Source organism: Dendropsophus ebraccatus, chromosome 2 (assembly GCF_027789765.1).
Source record: "Dendropsophus ebraccatus isolate aDenEbr1 chromosome 2, aDenEbr1.pat, whole genome shotgun sequence".
Classification (NCBI taxonomy): Eukaryota; Metazoa; Chordata; class Amphibia; order Anura; family Hylidae; genus Dendropsophus; species Dendropsophus ebraccatus.
This window is the reverse complement of record NC_091455.1, coordinates 30,726,650-30,746,733: the sequence shown is the minus strand read 5'-3', so window position 1 is coordinate 30,746,733 and position 20,084 is coordinate 30,726,650. Positions and strand designations below refer to the sequence as shown.

The 20,084-nt window shown below is 41.5% G+C and overlaps 1 protein-coding gene across 44 annotated transcripts in view; it reads left to right on the top strand.

Annotated features, from left to right (window-relative positions):
- The window catches only part of RIMS2 (regulating synaptic membrane exocytosis 2), a 424,384-nt gene that overhangs the window by 331,123 nt on the left and 73,177 nt on the right, over positions 1-20,084 (top strand). For 34 of the 44 annotated variants that reach the window (XM_069957251.1, XM_069957228.1, XM_069957225.1 and 31 more), the window contains one exon: positions 17,418-17,453. The exons of 7 other annotated variants lie outside the window; for them this stretch is intronic. In XM_069957251.1, coding sequence (XP_069813352.1) covers positions 17,418-17,453 — 36 coding nt within the window. Of the gene's footprint in view, positions 1-1,573; positions 1,629-17,417; positions 17,454-20,084 lie in introns of those variants that run through there. 3 more of the 44 variants (XM_069957259.1, XM_069957232.1, XM_069957260.1) reach the window with 3 other exon arrangements.

Here is a 20,084-nt window from a genome sequence, read left to right as displayed (position 1 = left end):
GCGAAATTCTGCAGCACACCAGCGTCAGGTGATAGGTGGTATTTATTGCAAGTGGCAAAAAATAACAAGGAAAATGCAACGTTTCCGTCTTCTCACAAGACCATTATCAAGCATGCTTGATAACGGTCTTGTGAGAAGACAGAAACGTTGCATTTTCCTTGTTATTTTTTGCCACTTGAAATAAATACCACCTTTCACCTGACGCTGGTGTGCTGCGGAATTTCGCTATCTATCTATCTATCTATCTATCTATCTATCTATCTATCTATCTATCTATCTATCTATCTGTCTAATAGAGAAGCGAGCAGCAACGGTGATAATTAGATGTGGGACTTAGACTTCAATACATATAGCAGGAAACGCCACGGCACTCCAATGCGATGAAAAAACTGTGGGAATTAATTCAAAAAAGTGCATAATACAGCAATCCGTTATTGCATCGGAGTGCCGCAGAGTTTCCAGCTATATCTATCTATCTGTTATCTATCTATCTATTATCTATCTATCTCCTATCTATCTATCTTCTATCTATCTATCTATCTGTTATCTATCTATCTATCTATCTATCTATCTATCTATCTATTATCTATCTCCTATCTATCTATCTATCTATCTATCTATCTATCTATCTATCTATCTATCTATTATCTATCTCCTATCTATCTATCTATCTATCTATCTATCTATCTCCTATCTATCTATCTCCTATCTATCTATCTCCTATCTATCTATCTATCTATCTATCTATCTATCTATCTATCTACATATCTATATATCTTCTATCTATCTATCTATCTATCTATCTATCTATCTATCTATCTATCTCCTATCTATCTATCTTCTATCTATCTATCTATCTATCTATCTATCTATCTATCTATCTATCTATATATCTCCTATCTATCTATCTTCTATCTATCTATCATCTATCTATCTATCTATCTATCTATCTATCTATCTATCTATCTATCTATCTGTTATCTATCTCATTTTGTTACTTTCTCCTTTTTTGAACCTACACAAACTTTTTTTTCTTCCCCTGGATTGAATATTACAGTATCCAGCATATCGGTCATGTATCTAGTGACATCTATAGCACTTTAGTATACTCTCATAGATAACTGAGCCTCAGGACTATGATTCTTCTCGGGGTATGGGATGATTTTCTGGCATGGTTCATGTGCTTCATTCCGAAGCATTGCAGCGTGATGAAAGGAAAGTCATTAAAATGATCTATAAAACCGGGTAAAACTAACATTTAGATTATAATGGCTTTCATTAGGGTTATATATGAGTATTACATAGTAGTGATACAGTATACTGCAGCAGGGTGAAGACCAGGGGTACATGGAAGACATTACATTGACCTTTACCCAAATTGACTCTATAACCATCTGTCTACACCCCCTCCCCACCCCCTCTATCTATCCTTTCCGAATGAAGCCGCCCCCTTACCTCCACCATGTTGTGAGGCTTTGTGTTCTGTCCACTTACTGTTGTGTTTCTGACAAGTTTTAATTTCTCTTGGTTTATGCTAGAAGTTACTTGGGAAGACCAGCAGAGAAAGGTGAATGGTGCAATAACTGATGACAAACAATTGCCGAGAAAGAAAGCCCATTCTGAGCCAGGTTTGTCAGGGTTTTTGGAAACCACCTTGAAAGCATGAGGCTTGCACACGGATGGCGTCCAGGCAGAGCTCATGCTTTTGTAATGAGTGTGTTCATCATGTGCGCTCCTCACTTTGGTGTGAAATGTCTAGGCATAGCCTGTGAGTGAGACCTATATAACTCAGTGTTGTGTATCATCCCTTTTCAGAAATTCTGTCAATACAAAAAAAAAAAAAATTAAATTCCAAATTTAAAATTTTACAAAAAAAAAAAAATAAATGTTTGTAGCTTGTTTTATATAGTTGTAGTATATAACAGGGTGGTGTTTGTAGTAGAATTGTTCATCCCCTTTAAGTGAATGTCTCCTGTCCGTGATGGTCGTACATCCACAACTGAGGTCATAGAAGTAAGTAAGTTATTTGGACTCTGAGAATTTAGCAATCTGTATGTGTTCTTCATACTGTACTTGATTAGTGAGGGTGTCTGGGAATTAAGAATAGAGTCATTTAGTTTATACAGTATATTGGGGACAGCAACATATGGATCATCTATATCAACATGTATATCTATATACACCATCCTATAGCGCAGTAGTCACTTTGGCCCCAGTCACTTATCATCTCCACACGTGATTATGGCCTCCCAGATGATAAAATAGATAGAAAATGGTGCTGTCTATGATTCTGTTGAGAGTGCTCAGGTTAGAATTAGGGTGCGTTCACACATGCAGGATCTGCAGCAGATCCACAGCAGATTTGATGGCCCAGAGTTACTTTGCATTGAATCTGCAACTTCAAATCTGCGCCATCAAATCTGCTGCCGATCCTGTACGTGTGAACGCACCCTTAAAGTTTCCCTACCACCTTAAGGGTACAAACACACACACCGTATACGCAGCAGATACGCAGCAGATTGGTGCAGATTTTAAGCTGTGTTCAGTTATTTAGATCTAATCTGCTGCGTATCTGCTGCATATCGCAGCAGAAAATACACTGCCTGTTTCACATGTCAGACAGTTATGCCACAGGCTTTGATCCGTTGGGGTCTGAATGTTTAGATTCGCTTCACTGTCAAGCTCACTGTGATCTCTGTCATTGTTAGTCTATAGCAGTGATTTTCAACCAGTGTGCCGTGGCACACTAGTGCACCGCGACACATGGTCGGGTGTGCCGCGGGGAAAGTTCCCCAAACTATGGTGCCCCTGCAGATCGCCACGCTGCTGCTGTCCGCCTCACCTACTGGCCACCTGTAGTGCCCGGACGTGCTCCTCCTATCCAATCAGCGGAGACGGGGAGCGTGGTGCGCTGCGGCGGGCCGTGATGCATGCATCCAATCAACGTGTGCGCTACGGCCCACCGCAGCGCACCACGCTCCCGGTCTCCGCTGATTGGAGGAGCACGTTCGGGCCCTACGGGTGGCCAGTAGGTGAGGCGGACAGCAGCGGTGACCATCTCGGAGGAGGTGAGGAGGAAGGGCGGGGAGAGAAACCTGGGGATGGGGGAGAGAAACAGGAGAAAACAATGGGGGAGAGAAACATGGGGATGGGGGAGAGAAACATGGGGATGGGGGAGAGAAGCATGGGGTAGAAACAGGGGGGGAGAGACGGAGAGAAGCATGGGGGAGAGAAACCTAGGGATGGGGGAGAGAAACAGCGGAGAGAAGCAGGGGGGAGAGAAGTTTGGTGGAGAGAAGCACAGGAGAGAAGCACAGGAGAGAAGCATGGGGGAGAGAAGCACAGGAGAGAAGCAGGGGGGAGAAGTATGGTGGAGAGAAGGACAGGAGAGAAGCAGGGGGGGAGAAGTATGGTGGAGAGAAGCACAGGAGAGAAGTAGGGGGGAGAAGTATGGTGGAGAGAAGCACAGGGGGGAGAAGAAAATAGGCCCAGGTTTCACACTGAGTATAAATACATTTGGAATCTATATTATTAACTATATGTATAATATGTACTATTTTAGTGTCATTTTGTGCCATTTTGGTTGGTGGTGTGCCCCGGGATTTTTTAAGTATAAAAAGTGTGCCGTGGCTCAAAAAAGGTTGAATATCACTGGTCTATGGAACCCATCTCCTGCAGCCCTACCTCTCCTGGCTCTGACAATCTGCACACCCGCACCCCAACTGATCGAAGCCTATGACATATAACATCTGAGTGATATATCAAATGCTTTTCTTAAGTGACAGAAACACAATTACAATAAAATATTGTCACTTTTTTTATTATTCCAGTGCCCATCATATTCTATCTATCTATCTATCTATCTATCTATCTATCTATCTATCTATCTATCTATCTATCATCTCCTATCTCCTTCCTGTCTGTCCACCTACAGTATCTATCTGTCTTTCCCATATTTATCTAGCTCATCTCTTTGAAAGCTGCATTTTCTTCTCATATCTTATCCTTATTGATTGCTCCACATCCTGAACAATAGTTCTTTGATAAAAGATATTCTATAAACACCAATTTCTACATCAATTGTCCCGATTATTGCTTTTCACTAGTGTTGTCCTACTTCTCCTTCTCCATGATACGTAACTAGAGTTGTTCCCTATCTCAGTGTTGCGGTAACAACCTAAATAAGCAGGAAGGAATAATATCAGTCTCTGTAGAATTAGTACACTGTACTGTGGGTTTAGGCAGAGTCTTTCCACCTATATTCCCCCAGATCTGCAGATTTTTGAATGGTTCCTTTTATACCCCATTCACATCCAGGAAAAGAAATTCTCTCAAAATGGAGACCAGGTTACTGATTCTAAAATCTAAAGCATGCCTGATATATCATACAGAGAAGTCCCATATGAGGACTAACTTTCGTGCGGGTCTGCTGACACATGGAAACTCTACTTTCTTCAAGGAGTCTATTAAACATTTTAAAAAGTGATGATCTGGCCTTAGGATTGGCAATAAATATCAGGTCAGCAGGGGTCCAACTCACAGAACCCACTCTGATCCTCATTATGAAGGGGTCATGGTTGTCTTTTTAGTGTTGCTTTTTCATTCTTGTGTTAGTAGACTGATGGTAGTAGCAGTACTAGGTACTCAGGCTGGAGAAGTTGGATGCAGCCCTAGGGAGTCCTGGAAAACATAGATATAACCATAGGCCATAGGCTATATCCATGTTTTTCTGGCAGCCCTAGGGCGGCATCCAACTTCTTCAGATGTCAGGAGTCAGATGCTGAATGTTCGGCAAGTCCGCTTAAAACTACTTATAATATATGATTATGACCACATAACATTGAGGGAGATTTATCAAACTGGTGTACAGTAGAATTGGCTCAGTTGCCCCTAGCAACCAATCAGATTCCACATTTCATTTTCCAAAGAATCTGTGAGAAATGAAAGGTGGAATCTGATTGGTTGCTAGGGGCAACTTAGACAATTCTACTATACACCAGTTTGATAAATCTCCCCCATTGTCTCTCTATTCCTCATTGTAGCTGGTTTGGGCCTGAATTCACCTTGCCTTTATGGAACCAGTGGATACCCCCCTTAGTCATCATTATGACCACATTTCTATGTATTCAAATATATTCACATTTTCTCATTTATATTAACTTTAAAATGAAATCACTAAATATTAACCTACAATCTCTGAAAATTTGATGGACTGTTCCCACTTTATCTCTGGGATGGTATCACCCGCCTATCAATGCTTCATGAGATGGTGCGGAAGGTTTTTTGTACAATAAATCTGGGCAAAACTTAGTTTTTCCAGAGCAAGGTCAAACCCCACTCCACGTTCTTCTCAGCATGGAATGCCGACCTTCGTGTTATGTCCAGTACCGACGCCATCACACTTTATAATACACACAATGCAGAGGAAGCTCTGTATGATCCACTCTCCTAATGTCACATCAGAGTGTCACAGAAAAGGTCTTCATGAACAGTAGAAGATCATTGACTCCTCAAGACCGATAAGTAGACTGTCTTGGGCAAAGAAAAATCTTTAAAAAAGGTTTACAAAGCTTGGTAACTTTTAAAGGGGTTCTGTAGCGGAAAAAAAAAAATAAATCTTGCAAATTAACTACTTCAATTTACTTTTATTAAAAAATCTCATGTCTTCTCATACTTATCAGCTGCCATATGTCCTGCAGGAAGTGGTGTATTCTTTCCAGTCTGACACAGTGCTCTCTGCTGCCACCCCTGTCCATGTCAGGAACTGTCCAGAGCAGGAGAGGTTTTGATCTGGACAGTTCCTGTCATGGACAGAGGTGGCAGCAGAGAGCACTGTGTCAGACTGGAAAGAATACACCACTTCCTGCAGGACATACAGCAGCTATGATATTTTTAATAGAAGTAAATTACAAATTTCTGGCACTTTCTGACACTTTTCTGACATAACCCATACAACAGTCGCTGCCATTTATGAGTCAACCTCACCCCCTAGCTCCTTGTGATGTTGCTTGCCATAAGGATTAAAAGGCACCTGTAATTACCTACAATGCATTCAGGAAGTCTTCAGAATTACTCTGGAATTAGTTCACACAATGTTCCATTGGATTCAGGTCAGGCTGGGTCACTCAAAGACATTCACATCGTTGTCCCTGAGTCACTCCTGTGTTGTCTTGGCTGTGTGCTTCGGGGGAATTGTGTTCTTGGAAAGTGAACCTTCAGCCTAGTCTGAGGTCCAGAGCAGACCAGTCTCTTTGTCTCAGCTACTGACCCCCCGGCATGGTTTCACTGTAGGGATGGTTTTGGGTAGATGATGAGTAGTGCCTGGTTTCCTACTGACATGATGCTTAGGATTGAGTCCAAAACGTTCAGTCTTGTTTTTTTCAGACCAGAGAATCTTGTCTCTCACAGTCTGAGAGTCCCTAAGATGTTTTTGCAAATTTTAGTGGCTTTTATGTGTCTGCTACTGAGGAGCGTTTTATTTGTGGCCACATTGCCAAGAAGCCCAGATTGGTGGAGGCTGCAGTAATGGCTGACCTTCTGGAAGTTTCTCCCATCTGTATACAGGATAGTTGGAGCTCAGCTAGAGTGATCATTGAGTAGTTGGTCACTTCTCTTACCAAGGTCCTTTTCTCCCAGTTATCTTGTTGGGAGCGGCCATCTCTAGGAAGAGTCCTGGTTGTTGCAAAGAATTATGGAGGCCGCTGTGCTCTTGGGAACTATAAAGTGAATGTACCATCATGTAAGGCAATTTTATTTTTACATTACCCTGTTGGCGCCGGCACGGTGATCACGGTGGCGCGGTCTATTTTTCAATATGAAAACCAAAGTCCCAGGGTAGTGCATGCGTGCCGCACCATCTTTCTTCCCACCCTGCTGTGAACTGAATGTGAATAAAACAAGCTACTGCAACGGTGAGTGCTCATGCTCTGTCTTCAATTGTTACATGTTCCATTTTTCAAAATGCTGCCCGGTTACTGCGCTGTGCGCCGTTTCCTTCTTTTTCCCCGCCCCAACGCTAGGCACTGGTGGCGGGCCTGGTGTCTCCCGGTGTACCAATATCTCCTCTTTGATGCACCTCAATTAGAATCAAGCCTGGCGCGTCACCATGGGGAGGGGATATCTTTACACTGGTTGGTGCAGGAGACCACCTACAGTGCATAGCGCTGGGCCGGTGCACAAAAGAAAATGTCGCCGAGCACAGGAACTGGGCGTTTGTTTTGAAAATGGGATCACATGGATCACCGTGCCGGGGCTGACAGGGTAATGTAAAAAAATAAATTGCCTTACGTGATGGTACATTCGCTTTAGATGCAGAAAAATTTCTTTGTCCCCTTCTCCAGATCTGTGCCTCCACACAATCCTGTCTCTGAGCTCCACAGGCCGTTCTTTCCTCCTCATGGCTTGGTTTTTGCTCTGATATTCATTGTCTGATGTGAGACCCTATATATACAGTGGCCTGTTTTACTAAATCCTGTCCAGTCAGCTAATGTAAGGCAGATTTGTATATGTTATGGAATTATTTTGTATCTTCATTTTTTTTTTTTTTAAGGGAATGTGTAGGATTTTTTTTTAATAAAGCCAGATAATGAAATATGTTTCTCTTTTTTCCTTTTTTATTCAACTTTAAGGTGCAACCAAATTGCCTGAGCTTCTGCTCTGTAAACATTTTTTACAGCAGCGACATAGGAAACAATAATTTAAACTGGAGTTATTGTCTTTTGGGAGAGTTTTGTGGGAATGCTCTGTGACCCATGCAGAGGTGGGGCAGGAAGTGGACTGTGACCATTGCCTATTGTGAATTGCTGTATCCCGTCTTATCTATACTGTTGTCACCTTTTATTTTAATCCTGCCTGTGATAGGAAGGTGGTGGTAAGAAGGAGATTGCTGTAAATCCTTCCCTGCAGCACAAGAAGTGTCGTCTTATTAGTCTAATGGTTTCTCTGCCCAGTTTTTTTTTTCTTCTGGTCTTGTGAAATTCCATATTATATTGCAATTTAGTGTTGGAAACAATTGCTGGGTTAGAATGATTTCACGCTCTATTATGTGGTGCCCGTCCAATGTTATACTATAGGGCAGATTCCTCCTCTATCACAGCTATATGGTAGATGTATCTGTCTTGTGGCATTCGGCATACATAAACACCCTTGTTTCACACATATACTGTGCGGTATACATTTATTTACTGGCTCTTGCTCTATGGAATAGCACAGAGGTCTGCACGGTTTTATCAAGCAGAAAACCACAAACCTTATGGAAACCCCCAACTGCTTGCTAGCCGGTCCGTTAAACTCACTAGCTCGGACTCTTCTGGCTGTCATGGCTCAGCAGTCACTTCAGGCTGTCTGTAGCAGCCTGAAGCAATCAAGCCCAGATAACATAGATCAATGCAGTATATAGGTATTGCATTGATCTCATGCAAGCGTGTAAAGAGCCTTAATAGACTTGTACTGTGCCGAATGCTGGATTAAAAGATCTTCTGTTCAAATACACATTTATTGTTTTACATACGACTGCAGTCATATCTGTTCAATTATTAGTGATTTAATAACATGATAAAGTTGTAAATGACTAATTCAGCTTTGATATCTGTCTGTTTAATCTATCTATCTATCTATCTATCTATCTATCTCCTATCTATCTCTATATCTATTATCTATCTATCTATCTATCTCTCTATCTCCTATCTATCTATCTATCTATCTATCTATCTATCTATCTCCTATCTATCTATCTATCTATCTATCTATCTATCTATCTATCCAGAATATGTAATGATAATACTGTATCTGGGTCCTTTGTATACTTCTATATAACTGTGTCATTTGGGAAAGTTATTGATCGGCCACAAGGTGCGCAGTGTTTTACCTGCCTTGAATTGCCTCCCTAACGATTTTCTCCCGTAGCTTGTATGTTTTTCTATTGTCCTCTTTGTGTCTATGTTCCTGTTCATTCTGTGTCATCTGTCTGCTTACAATCTGTGCTTATTTCTCAAGGTGCTATTCCTTGAGTGTCTGTTGCTTTCTTCTCTGAGTCTCACACTCACTCCCATCTCCTTTGTCTCTGTCTGTCATTGCACGGTGTTGCCACAGAAGACTTGGACTCGCCACGAAGACGAAACTCAGGTCTGTGTCTTGAATCTTTGCTTCTTCTTTGTCTCGTCATTGTTGCTTCGTCTCCCCTGTGCATGTCTCTTTCATCTTAAGGAGGAATTTCAAACCAATTTGAATGGCCCTTCAAATGTTTTACCTGGTTTTATATGTTGATACAAGGCATGTGTTCACATGATTCTGCACCAAAACAAGTCAGTGTATGTGCAGTAAGCTGCAGATCTGCATGTGTGAACATCGCCTTATTCTACAGTAAACACAATGGAAATGATAGGGTCTCTAAAGTAACAATAGATATACTACTGATGTCTACTGATCCTCCTTCTATGTATGTAAACCTTCCTGGAGGTCCTCACAGTAGTGACTATTTTCTAGACTGAATAACACTGCAGTCAACTAGCCTGAAATGGATGATAACAGGGAGCAATAGATTGGTTTTTTATTCATTAAACTGCTTTACGATGTATAAATTCTTTATTAAATCACTGCTCTTTGTATACTTAGGAGTCCAGTAGGTGGTCTCACTTACTGATTGACAGTATATGAGAGCTGTCATTCATTGAGAAGAGCAGCCCACTTGACTCCTAAGGCAAAAGAGGCAAAGTATTTAAGGGGAACCTGCTCTAACCTGCTGATACCTTCCTAGTGGATGATACCTCCCTGAGGATGATGGTATGTTTGTAACCTTCATGCTTGGCACCGTTCACATGCAGTTTATTCTGGAACCCTGTGCCTGGTAAGCTGTGAGGAGCACTAGGGGCGGGGCTACGGTCAATCGAGCATTGATCCAGCCCACCCCCGGCCAGCCCCCTCCATTGATAATCATTAGAAGAGGAGGGCTGGCGGGGACTGTGGCACCACCCCATGGGCGGCAAATCGCTCCACCCCCAGCGGTCTACCCTTACCGGTCAGAGGATTTCACAGCTTGCAGCCTGGGAACGGCGGCGAGGATGAAAGTGACAGACATACTTTATGCTCAGTTCCTCTGCCCACTAGGAAGCTAGCGGCAGGTTAGATTCATCTAACCTGCTGATAGTTCCCCATTAAAGGGATAAACAACAAGTTAAGCTGGGTTCACACAGCGTTTTTACTGTGCGTTTAACAAATCTGTTTAAGGGGAAAAAAATGGATAAAAAAAATGATGAAATAACCAAATTTTTGTGTAAAGTAAAAAAATGAATGCGTTGTGATCCGGCTTTTGATCCCTTTTTTTATATTGAAAGTCAATGAAAAAACAGATCAAAATGGATGCAAAAAAATACGTCAGTTTTTTTTATTAAATGGATCCATTTAATAGACAGCAAAAATGCAGTGTGAACCCAGCCTTATGCTGCAGGTTACCCAACAAAACTATAACACAAAGCTGGGGGGCTACTCATAGTCACCACTAGGAGACGCTAATGACTAAAAGGAGTTAAAAGATAGTGGTTAATGGCCGCACCTCTGCTGTTTACACAGAGAGATGTGCGGCCAACAGGGATAAATTTTAGGGCTGTACTTAAGATCCATTCAGCCAACACCCAGGGGTTTCCCCGCTCGTCAGCTTATTGATGGCACTCTTACATGGGCCGGTTATTAGCTAATAGAGCATTCCTTTAGCCTGAAAAATCCAAGTGATAGTAAATACTTTTGTGTGATATCTTTATTAGCCAACCAAAAAATAACCTAGGTTCTTACTAAAGTATCTGTAGATCAGTTACCAAAAACTACTCCTTACCCAAGAAAAGTCTCTCTCAAGTCTTGGCAGCTTGGTTTCTCATTTGGTTACAATCAGTCATCAACTGACTGTTGTTAGGGAAAATCTGTCTCTATTAAAAGCTAGACTAGGACAGAGCACATGAGAGGTGGGGCTTAGTATCTGCTATGTTCAGGAGAGAATTATAGTAGAGCTGAGTTAGTCTGTCTGCTGAAGATGATCTGCACTGTGCCTTCCAGGCAAATCAAGGTTTTCCTTAAATCTCTTATTTCTCTTATTAAAGGGGTTGTACACCAAACAAATGTTTTCTTTTAAATAAACTGCTGCCATAAAGTGACAGAGATTTGTAATTTACTTCTATTAAAAAATCTCAAGCCTTTCAGTACTTATCAGCTGCTGTATGCCCAGCATGAAGTTGTATTATTTCCAGTCTGGAGAGCAGGAGAGGTTTTCTATGGGGATTTGCTGCTGCTCTGGACAGTTCCTGACATGGACAGAGAAGGCAACAGAGAGCACTGTGTCAGACAGGAAAGAAAACACCACTTCCTGCAGGACACACAGCAGCTGTTAAGTATTGGAAGACTTAAGATTTTTTAATAGAAGTGAATTACAAATCTCTGGCACTTCATGGCACCAGTTGATTTGAAAGAAAAAAAAAATGGTGAACAACCCCTTTAAGGGTAGCTGTGCCTTGTGTAAATAGCAGGGTACCTACTGCTGTATGTCCTCTCCTGTAGTGCTGCATTATGATCTCCCTTCTCCCCCTCCCTTTAGCTTTTCAGCAGCAGCTCAGTGCTAAATGCTAAGTCATGCCTGGACAGCCTTTGGCCATAGGTTCCCAGTTCCTGTTCTACATAGATTCTACCAGGCATGTGTCAGTACATGTCATTGAGCGGGTGACTTTATGGCTAATTTTGGGATTGCTACTTCCTGTCCTAAAAAAATGGGAGGAGCTTGTGGCACCGCTAGGGCACCACTCCAGTCTTGTTTAGAGGTTGACGTCAGCTTATATACTGTAACATAGCAATGTTAGCAGTATACAGCATCTGAATGGCATGTCACATGACTGCTTTACTGGATACAACCCCTTCTTGAAGTTTTAAAGCTATTCATAGTGCATGAGTTATATTATTCCCGTTCACTAGGATATTGTATATTACAGTTAGTCTGAACATAAAAATACGATTCCAGCACTGGCTGCTATTTTTTTCTTTTATTGCTTGATGCTAAAATCCATACATCATATACTTGTTTACAGGGCCAACAATCCAATGCATTGCCCTCTAAATCATAGACCTGAGGTTTAAATTTAAAAGGGGTATTATGGCAGAAAAAATAAATAAATAAATAAATAAATAAACAAATAAAAAATAAATAAATAAAAATTATATATATATATATATATATATATATATATATATATATATAAATATAAATACATACATATACAGTGGTGCCTTGGATTACGAGCATAATTCGTTCCGGGACCGTGCTTGTAATCCAAATCCACTCTTATACCAAAGCAAATTTTCCCATAACAAATCATTGAAATGTAGACAATTGGTTCCACACCCCAAAAATCATTTTATAATCATTATAGCAGCAGTGTGTATAGCTGAGTGTGAGTGCAAGCACATTATAGCAGCAGTGTGTATAGCTGAGTGTGCAGGAGCGGACTACCTTCTGCTTCACCCCTTATGTACTGCTGTTTGTAGGCGTTCCAACTTTTATTTACATGCTGCAACACAAAAAAGGGTTGAAAAGATCTGTGCTTCACTTCTGTGCACTGATAACCCCTGACTTCTGCAGAAGCTCCAAAAACAGAGGGCAGGGGTTATCAGAGCAGTGAAACAGAGATCTCCTTGTTTTCTGCTTTTTTGTGCTGCAGCATGAAATTGAAGTTTGGGTCACTTACACACTGCAGTACATAAGAGGTTAAGCAGAAGGACATAGGATGGTTCTTATGTTCCCTGTGCATCCCCGGGCCGCCCTCCACCACGGGCCCCATCGCAGCTGCCTGGCCTGCCTCTATGGTAGCTATGACACTGCACTTAGGGAAGCTGTCTGTGTCAGTAGCACTGCAGCCACGGCACCCTGGGGCAGAGCAAGCTGTGATTAATAGTTATCCCTGCTTGTTCTACTACATTGTGCTGTGGCTGCAGCGCTGCTAACATTGACAGCTTCTCTAAGTGTAATGTCTATGATAATGCTAACAAGCATTAGACTAGACATTAGGGGAGGCTCAGTATGTGTGTGCAGCAGCACTAGTGATATGTAACTGTGCCAGGACCAAGGCTTGTGCATCCCTGCAGTTCCCGACACAACCATTATTGTCAGCAGAGGAAACGTGTTTTCCCTTACTGCTGCTACTGCAATGTAAGGCCATGTTTACACACTGAATAAACAATTGTTGTTCCACGTGAATGGCCATTGTTTAACGCAACCCACGGCCGGAATCATTGATCATGATCATTAATTCCAGCCGTAGGTAGCGTTCACATGGAACGTCCGTTGTTTATACAGGGTGTTTTTTACAGCGTTGGTTATACAGCCTTAAAAATGGTTAGTATACATTTTCTTTATTTTTATATAGCTTTATTTTTACATTAATTTCCAACAGTATACCCCTTTAAGAGGGTAGCCTTAAAATGTGTGAGTTCCCTGATCCTATACACAAGTGTATGATGCATGGATTTTAATATGAAGCAGTAAATGAACAATTTTAACAGACAGAGCTGCAATCCTTACATTTTTTAACATATTAGTTCTGAGGCCTCTAGACTCATGGACATTCCTGGCACAGCAACTACCATAAAGTGAGCTGATGTACCTAACTAACAATCAAAATACTTATTTAATGTACAGTAGAGTAGAATTCCTTTCATCCAGCATTCCTTAGTCCAAATACTTAATACTGATATAAGTAATGAAAGATCTCACAAGATTAGGATCAGGGGGTACGTGACCCCTTATGGCTCAATAGATACCACCTTGGCTCAATCAATGGGACTGATAACATTTCAGAATGGTAAATTTCACATACTGTAGTAGGTGCAGGGACCAATTTTTTTTGTTAGGACCCAGTAGTCTGTAGGTATATCCCTGTACAGTTTATCTAGTTCATAAGAGGGGACATGATTAAACCTTTAAGGACTAAATAAGGTTCAGGAGGGAAGTGTTTTTAGTAAAAGACTGAACTCAAGAACAAGAGATCGGAGTAAGAGGTTACTGGGGGACAGATCAGAAGCAGAAAATGAGACAATATTACTGTAGTGAAAGAGTAGTAGATGCTTGGAACAAACTTCCAGCAGATGTGGTAGGTAAATCTACAATAACTTATTGTAAACCTACCTGGTATATACATATATCTATCGTAAGATAATAGGAAGGGACATACTAAAAGGGCAGACTAGATGGACCCAGTGGTCTTTTTCTGCCGACAATCTTCTATGTTTCTATGTATTAAAAAAAAAAAGTTTATTAAAGCTGCGACTGAATCATGTGACACCTACCTTATGAGGATAGCCCCTGTCTACATGCACCATTGAGGAGACTGAGGTTATAGGGGAAACGTCACTGCTTAGGACACTTGTATGACATCATACCATAACATCAACCAAAGAAATATTAAAATCTTAAAGGGATTGAAAATGCATCCAGACTGTGCAGCCTGTGATAGAGCAGGAGGAGCTGAGCAGATTGATATATCATTTACTGGGATAACTTGCCGTATATTTGTCTAAATCTCTGTTTACTCTGGACTAAGTAGTCATGTGGGTGGTGCTTTTCTGTGATTGACAGCTCTCTATATACACACCCCTCTTCATAGATCACTGTCAATCATTGTGTAGGACCGCCCACATGACTACTGAATGAGCAGAGATTTACATGAATAAATAACAGGTTCTGCTAAATCTTTTTCCATTAAACTATACATCAATCTGCTCAGCTTTTCCTCCTCTATAATAGTAGTAGCTCCAAGAAGAGACTGAAGAGCACTCCTTTTTGGAACTTTTTGCAACTAGTACAGCATCCCTAGCTACAGATCACCTGGCAGCACTGCGCAATCTGTGGAGATGACTCGAAGACTTCAGTGACACAATGTTCCTGAGTGACACTGACTTGCTGCTATTTCCAGCCTGGTTTTTGATGAACGACTTTCATATAGTGACAGATAATTGTATGGTTTGGGGCAGAGTTATTGAATTCTTGTACGTGTAGCAGAGCTAAATTTGCCATTTAACCGTTTATGCCTTGTACTCACCTGTGCAGTGCTGTCAGTACACAGATTACACATCATTGGACGTGACTTTAGGTCAGCGTCATAAGGTGTTGTCCGGAATAAGTGGGAAAAAATATTCTTGAAACAGAGACTGTGTTTGATGTTATCTCTCATCAAAGTGGATAGAGCTGATAATATCGGCGGAGATAGGGGTCACGCATGATGGATTTTCTCTGTCCTGTCCATTTGTTCTCAAAGGGATAAGCCAGTGCTAGAGCATACTGGTGGCTTACCCCTATCCTCCCCATAGTACACAGGAATGTCCGGCTGTGTCTAATGTTTATGTGTATGGGGAGGACAGGAAAGATGACATTCGGTAGACTGATATTGAAGCTTTATAGGCAACTTAAGACTTTCTATGTAAATTGACCTGATAGGACAAATGATGTGGCCAGTTACACATGGATTGAATTGGAGAAAAGAGCCTTTAAAATATAGTCATGAAATGTAAAAAAGTTAAATAATTGTTTAAATATGGTTATTAAAGGGATCCTGTCATCACTCCTGTCCTGTCTGTTTTATTAAATCCTTGTATTCCCCATGATATAATAATTCTATAACATCTTCTTTTATAGCTCTGTGATGTGCCGTTCCTCTGTTGTTCTAGAAATGTATGACTCAATAGCCAACTGGGTGTTACCAACTGCAACTGGAGGCGTGTCCTTACACTGTCAGCTCTGATTGGATAATATCAGACAGTGTAGCGACACACCCACAATTGGTAACACCCAGTTGGTGATTGAGTCATATATTTCTAGCAAGAATAACAGAGGAAAGGCACATCACAGATATATAAGAGAGAATGTTCCAGGATTGTTATTTCATGGGGAATACAAGGATTTACTTATATTGACAGATCAGGGGTGGTTTTAACTTAATTATACCCAACAAGGTAATGGTCATAGGATAAATACAAGAGGAGGGATGATGTAAGATAAACAGATAGACAGACATATATGGGATGGATAGATAGATAGATAGATAGATAGATAGATAGATAGATAGATAGATAGATAGATAGATAGATAGATAGATAGATAGGAGATAGATAGATAGAAGATAGATAGGAGATAGATAGATAGATAGATAGATAGATAGATAGATAGGAGATAGATAGATAGATAGATAGATAGATAGATGATAGATAGGAGATAGATAGATAGATAGATAGATATGAGATAGATAGGAGATATATAGATAGAAAGATATATAGATAGATAGATAGATAGATAGATAGATAGATAGATAGATAGATAGGAGATAGATAGATAGATAGGAGATAGATAGATAGATAGATAGATAGATAGATAGGAGATAGATAGATAGATAGATAGGAGATAGATAGATAGATAGATAGATAGATAGATAGATAGATAGATAGATAGATAGATAGGAGATAGATAGATAGGAGATAGATAGATAGATAGATAGATAGATAGATAGATAGATAGGAGATAGATAGATAGATAGATGATAGATTGGAGATAGATAGATAGATAGATAGATAGATAGATAGATAGATATCTTATAGTATAATCGGCAGCACAGTTCAGGATAACGGGTGCCAGAAAAAAATCCTTCAACCACAGGTTCTTCAATAATATGTAAAGTAGCTTCCACGGCACCCCAAGTGAGTTGTAACAAAAAAGCTTAGTTTATTCCAAGTGTTTCAGCACAGCAAACATAATCAAGTGGCAACGTTTCTGTGGCCTCTCGCCACCATTTTCAAGCCCAAACAAGTGAACAATCCATTTCCTTAAATACAGGTGTATCATTAAAACACTGCAAATTCATTGGCCATTCTCAGTGTCAATCACAAGTACTAACTTCAGTGCATTATCTCACAGGTGTGCTATACAAAACTATTAACATATAGTGCCATCCATATTATTCATGTGTATACAAAAATCATCATGGTAGTACATATTATTCATGTGTATACGCAAATCATAGTGTTTAAGATAACTATACCAGTGTCTTACAGTGTCCATAAAAGTCCATTTAACTGATCGCTAGTCCTAGCGAAAAAATAGCTTGAATAGCTTGAAAATCCCATAGGCTGTATCCCAGTTTTCCAGGCGGTCCTCCGGCTGTATCCACCCGCTGCACGGAGCCGGCAGACAGCGGGAGTCAGACGCAGAGAGTTCTGGTTCATACGAACCAGAAATCCGGCGGGTTCGCTCAGTTCCTGCTGGTTATACGTTTTGGTTTTATTGCTATAGTTTTGTTTTTGTTTTTATCTTTTATTCATTTACATTTTGCTTGTTTGCCCATGTAGCACCATTGTTTTCATTTCATGTCTTCCATCACATTTATCATTTTTGTTTCTAGAAGAGAGGACGTCAGAACAAGAGAATGGGGATCCAGGTAGGGGACGTAGTTTGCAGCACGTTGTGTGATTAGACATGGCGGCCTTTCTGTTTTATTGCATATCATTGTTTCTCCTTCTAAGCATTTCTCTATTAATATACTAATTTGACGTCTTACATGTTCTATAGCCAGTTTCCTGTAGGATTTTACCTCCATTGAGATAAATGAAAGCCCTAGGGGGAGGAGTGCCCAGTTTTAGCCTCCAGAGTTCCTGTGGGTTCTTATTACTAGTTATTATTATTAATATTAACAGTTGTCAGTCTGTCCTGGATTCTGGATTACACTGTAATCATTTTATTTTTTTGAATGTTGTTATTTTGACAAGACAGATTGCTTGCCAAAATTCTAGTTCCAGCATGGCATCTTTATGTCCCGGGTTAGTAGTCAAAGAGGCGTTTCCTAATAGCCGCTCCTTGTCTTGAGTGACAGGTCTCTCTCTATAATTATATACGTCACTCAAGGTTAGTGAGGCAGAGAGCAGCTGCAGGGATCACCTCTTGTGACTTGTTACCCAAGTCCTAGCTGCTTTTTAACTATGACTTCTCTAAAACCTCGGAGTGTTTCAGAACAAATCATAGTGTCCCAGCACCCTGTTGTTTAGGCAGCATGGAACAGGCAACAGGTTCCCTTTAAGTTGCCTCTCATTTGTGCTGTGCCATTTTTGTTGTGGAGTCCAGTGGGTGGTCCTACTTAGTGATTGACAGCCTTCCCTGTATAAATGCATAACTGTCAATCACCGATTAAGACTGCCCACTGGACATTTACACATTGAAAGAACAGCTATTTAAATTATTATAAAAATAATCCTACAAAAAAGTTATCCATAACTTACTGTCCACAACACACAGGTTCACGTTAAAGAAAATCTGTCAGCTCAGAGCTCAAGTGTCATGGAGGTGTTGGCAAGTTGCAGCATGCATGCCTGCTCCCTCCCCCACCCCCCTCTCCAGTTGGTAATTTATGTACAAGAATTTTCTTCTAGCACTGAGCCCTATACATCAGTCCTTCAGAGCAGGAAGGGTAGGGGAGAGAGGGGGCATGCATAATGCGGCTCAGCAACACATCCTCGACACTTAAGCTCTCCACTTTATATAGACCTGATGGGTTCCCCTTAAAGCATCACTTTCTTACATACCCATATAACTTCTATACAGCGATACTTTTTGTACCGCTCACTCTCATAGCCATGAAGGGCGCAGCTCAAGATGACAACTCTAAGATTAATACTTTCAGAATAATTCCTATTTATTTAAGTAGGTGCTGAATGATGAATGGACCCTTTCGGTTGCTGTAGGGGACCGCAGAATGAGTTCCTGAGTGCCATTACATTTTAATAGGACAGTTCTGTTCCCTGTTTGACAAGATGTATCATTTCCATATCGCTATATAGGAAAAGAATTAATTCTTGGCAGCAGAGCGTGTAACCCTCAGATCCGCAGTGATATCCATTTACACTCGGAGGTTTTGGATGAAGAGATTTTCAGAATGTTACAGACTTCTTATGAAAGATACTGTAGTCATACCTCCCAACCGTCCCGGATTTCGCGGGACAGTCCCGTTTTCGGGGTGCTGTCCCGCGGTCCCGGAACGGCCCCCAGTGTCCCGCATTATATGTGGCCCCAGCGGAAAAAACAATAAACCAGTAACTCACCTGTCCTCCGGTCCCAGCAGCTCCTCTCCCGGCAGAGCGCGCACTCCCGTCATCCTCCGGGGCGGGCAGCGGGGTACAGAGACACTGACTGTGCCGGAAGTGACCTGCAGCCTCTGTCATTAATCACTTCCGGTACAGTCAGTGTCTCTGTACCCCGCTGCCCGCCCCGGAGGATGACGGGAGTGCGCGCTCTGCAGGGAGAGGAGCTGCTGGGACCGGAGGACAGGTGAGTTACTGGTTTATTGTTTTTTTCCGCTGGGGCCACACAAATGGGGGGTTTTGGCTACTATGTGGGGCACTATATGGGGTATTGGCTACTATGTGGGGCATATATGGAGGATTGGCTACTATGTGGGGCATATATGGAGGATTGGCTACTATGTGGGGCATATATGGAGGATTGGCTACTATGTGGGGCATATATGGAGGATTGGCTACTATGTGGACACTATATGGAGATTGGCTACTATATGGGGCATATATGGGGGCATTGGCTACTATGTGGGTACTCTATGGGGGTTTGGCTACTATGTGGGGCACTATAAGGGGGGATTGGCTACTATGTGGGGCATATATGGGGGATTGGCTACTATGTGGGGCATATATGGGGGATTGGCTACTATGTGGGGCACTATATGGGGGACTGGATAATATGTGGGGCACTATATGGAGGGATTGGCTACTGTGTGGGGCACTATATGGGGGCATTGGCTACTATGTGGGGCACTATATGGGGATTGGCTACTATGTGGGGCACTATATGGGGATTGGCTACTATGTGGGGCACTATATGAGGGGATTGGCTACTATGTGGGGCACTATATGGGGGCATTGGCTACTATGTGGGGCATATATGGAGGATTGGCTACTATGTGGACACTATATGGAGATTGGCTACTATATGGGGCATATATGGGGGCATTGGCTACTATGTGGGCACTCTATGGGGGTTTGGCTACTATGTGGGGCACTATAAG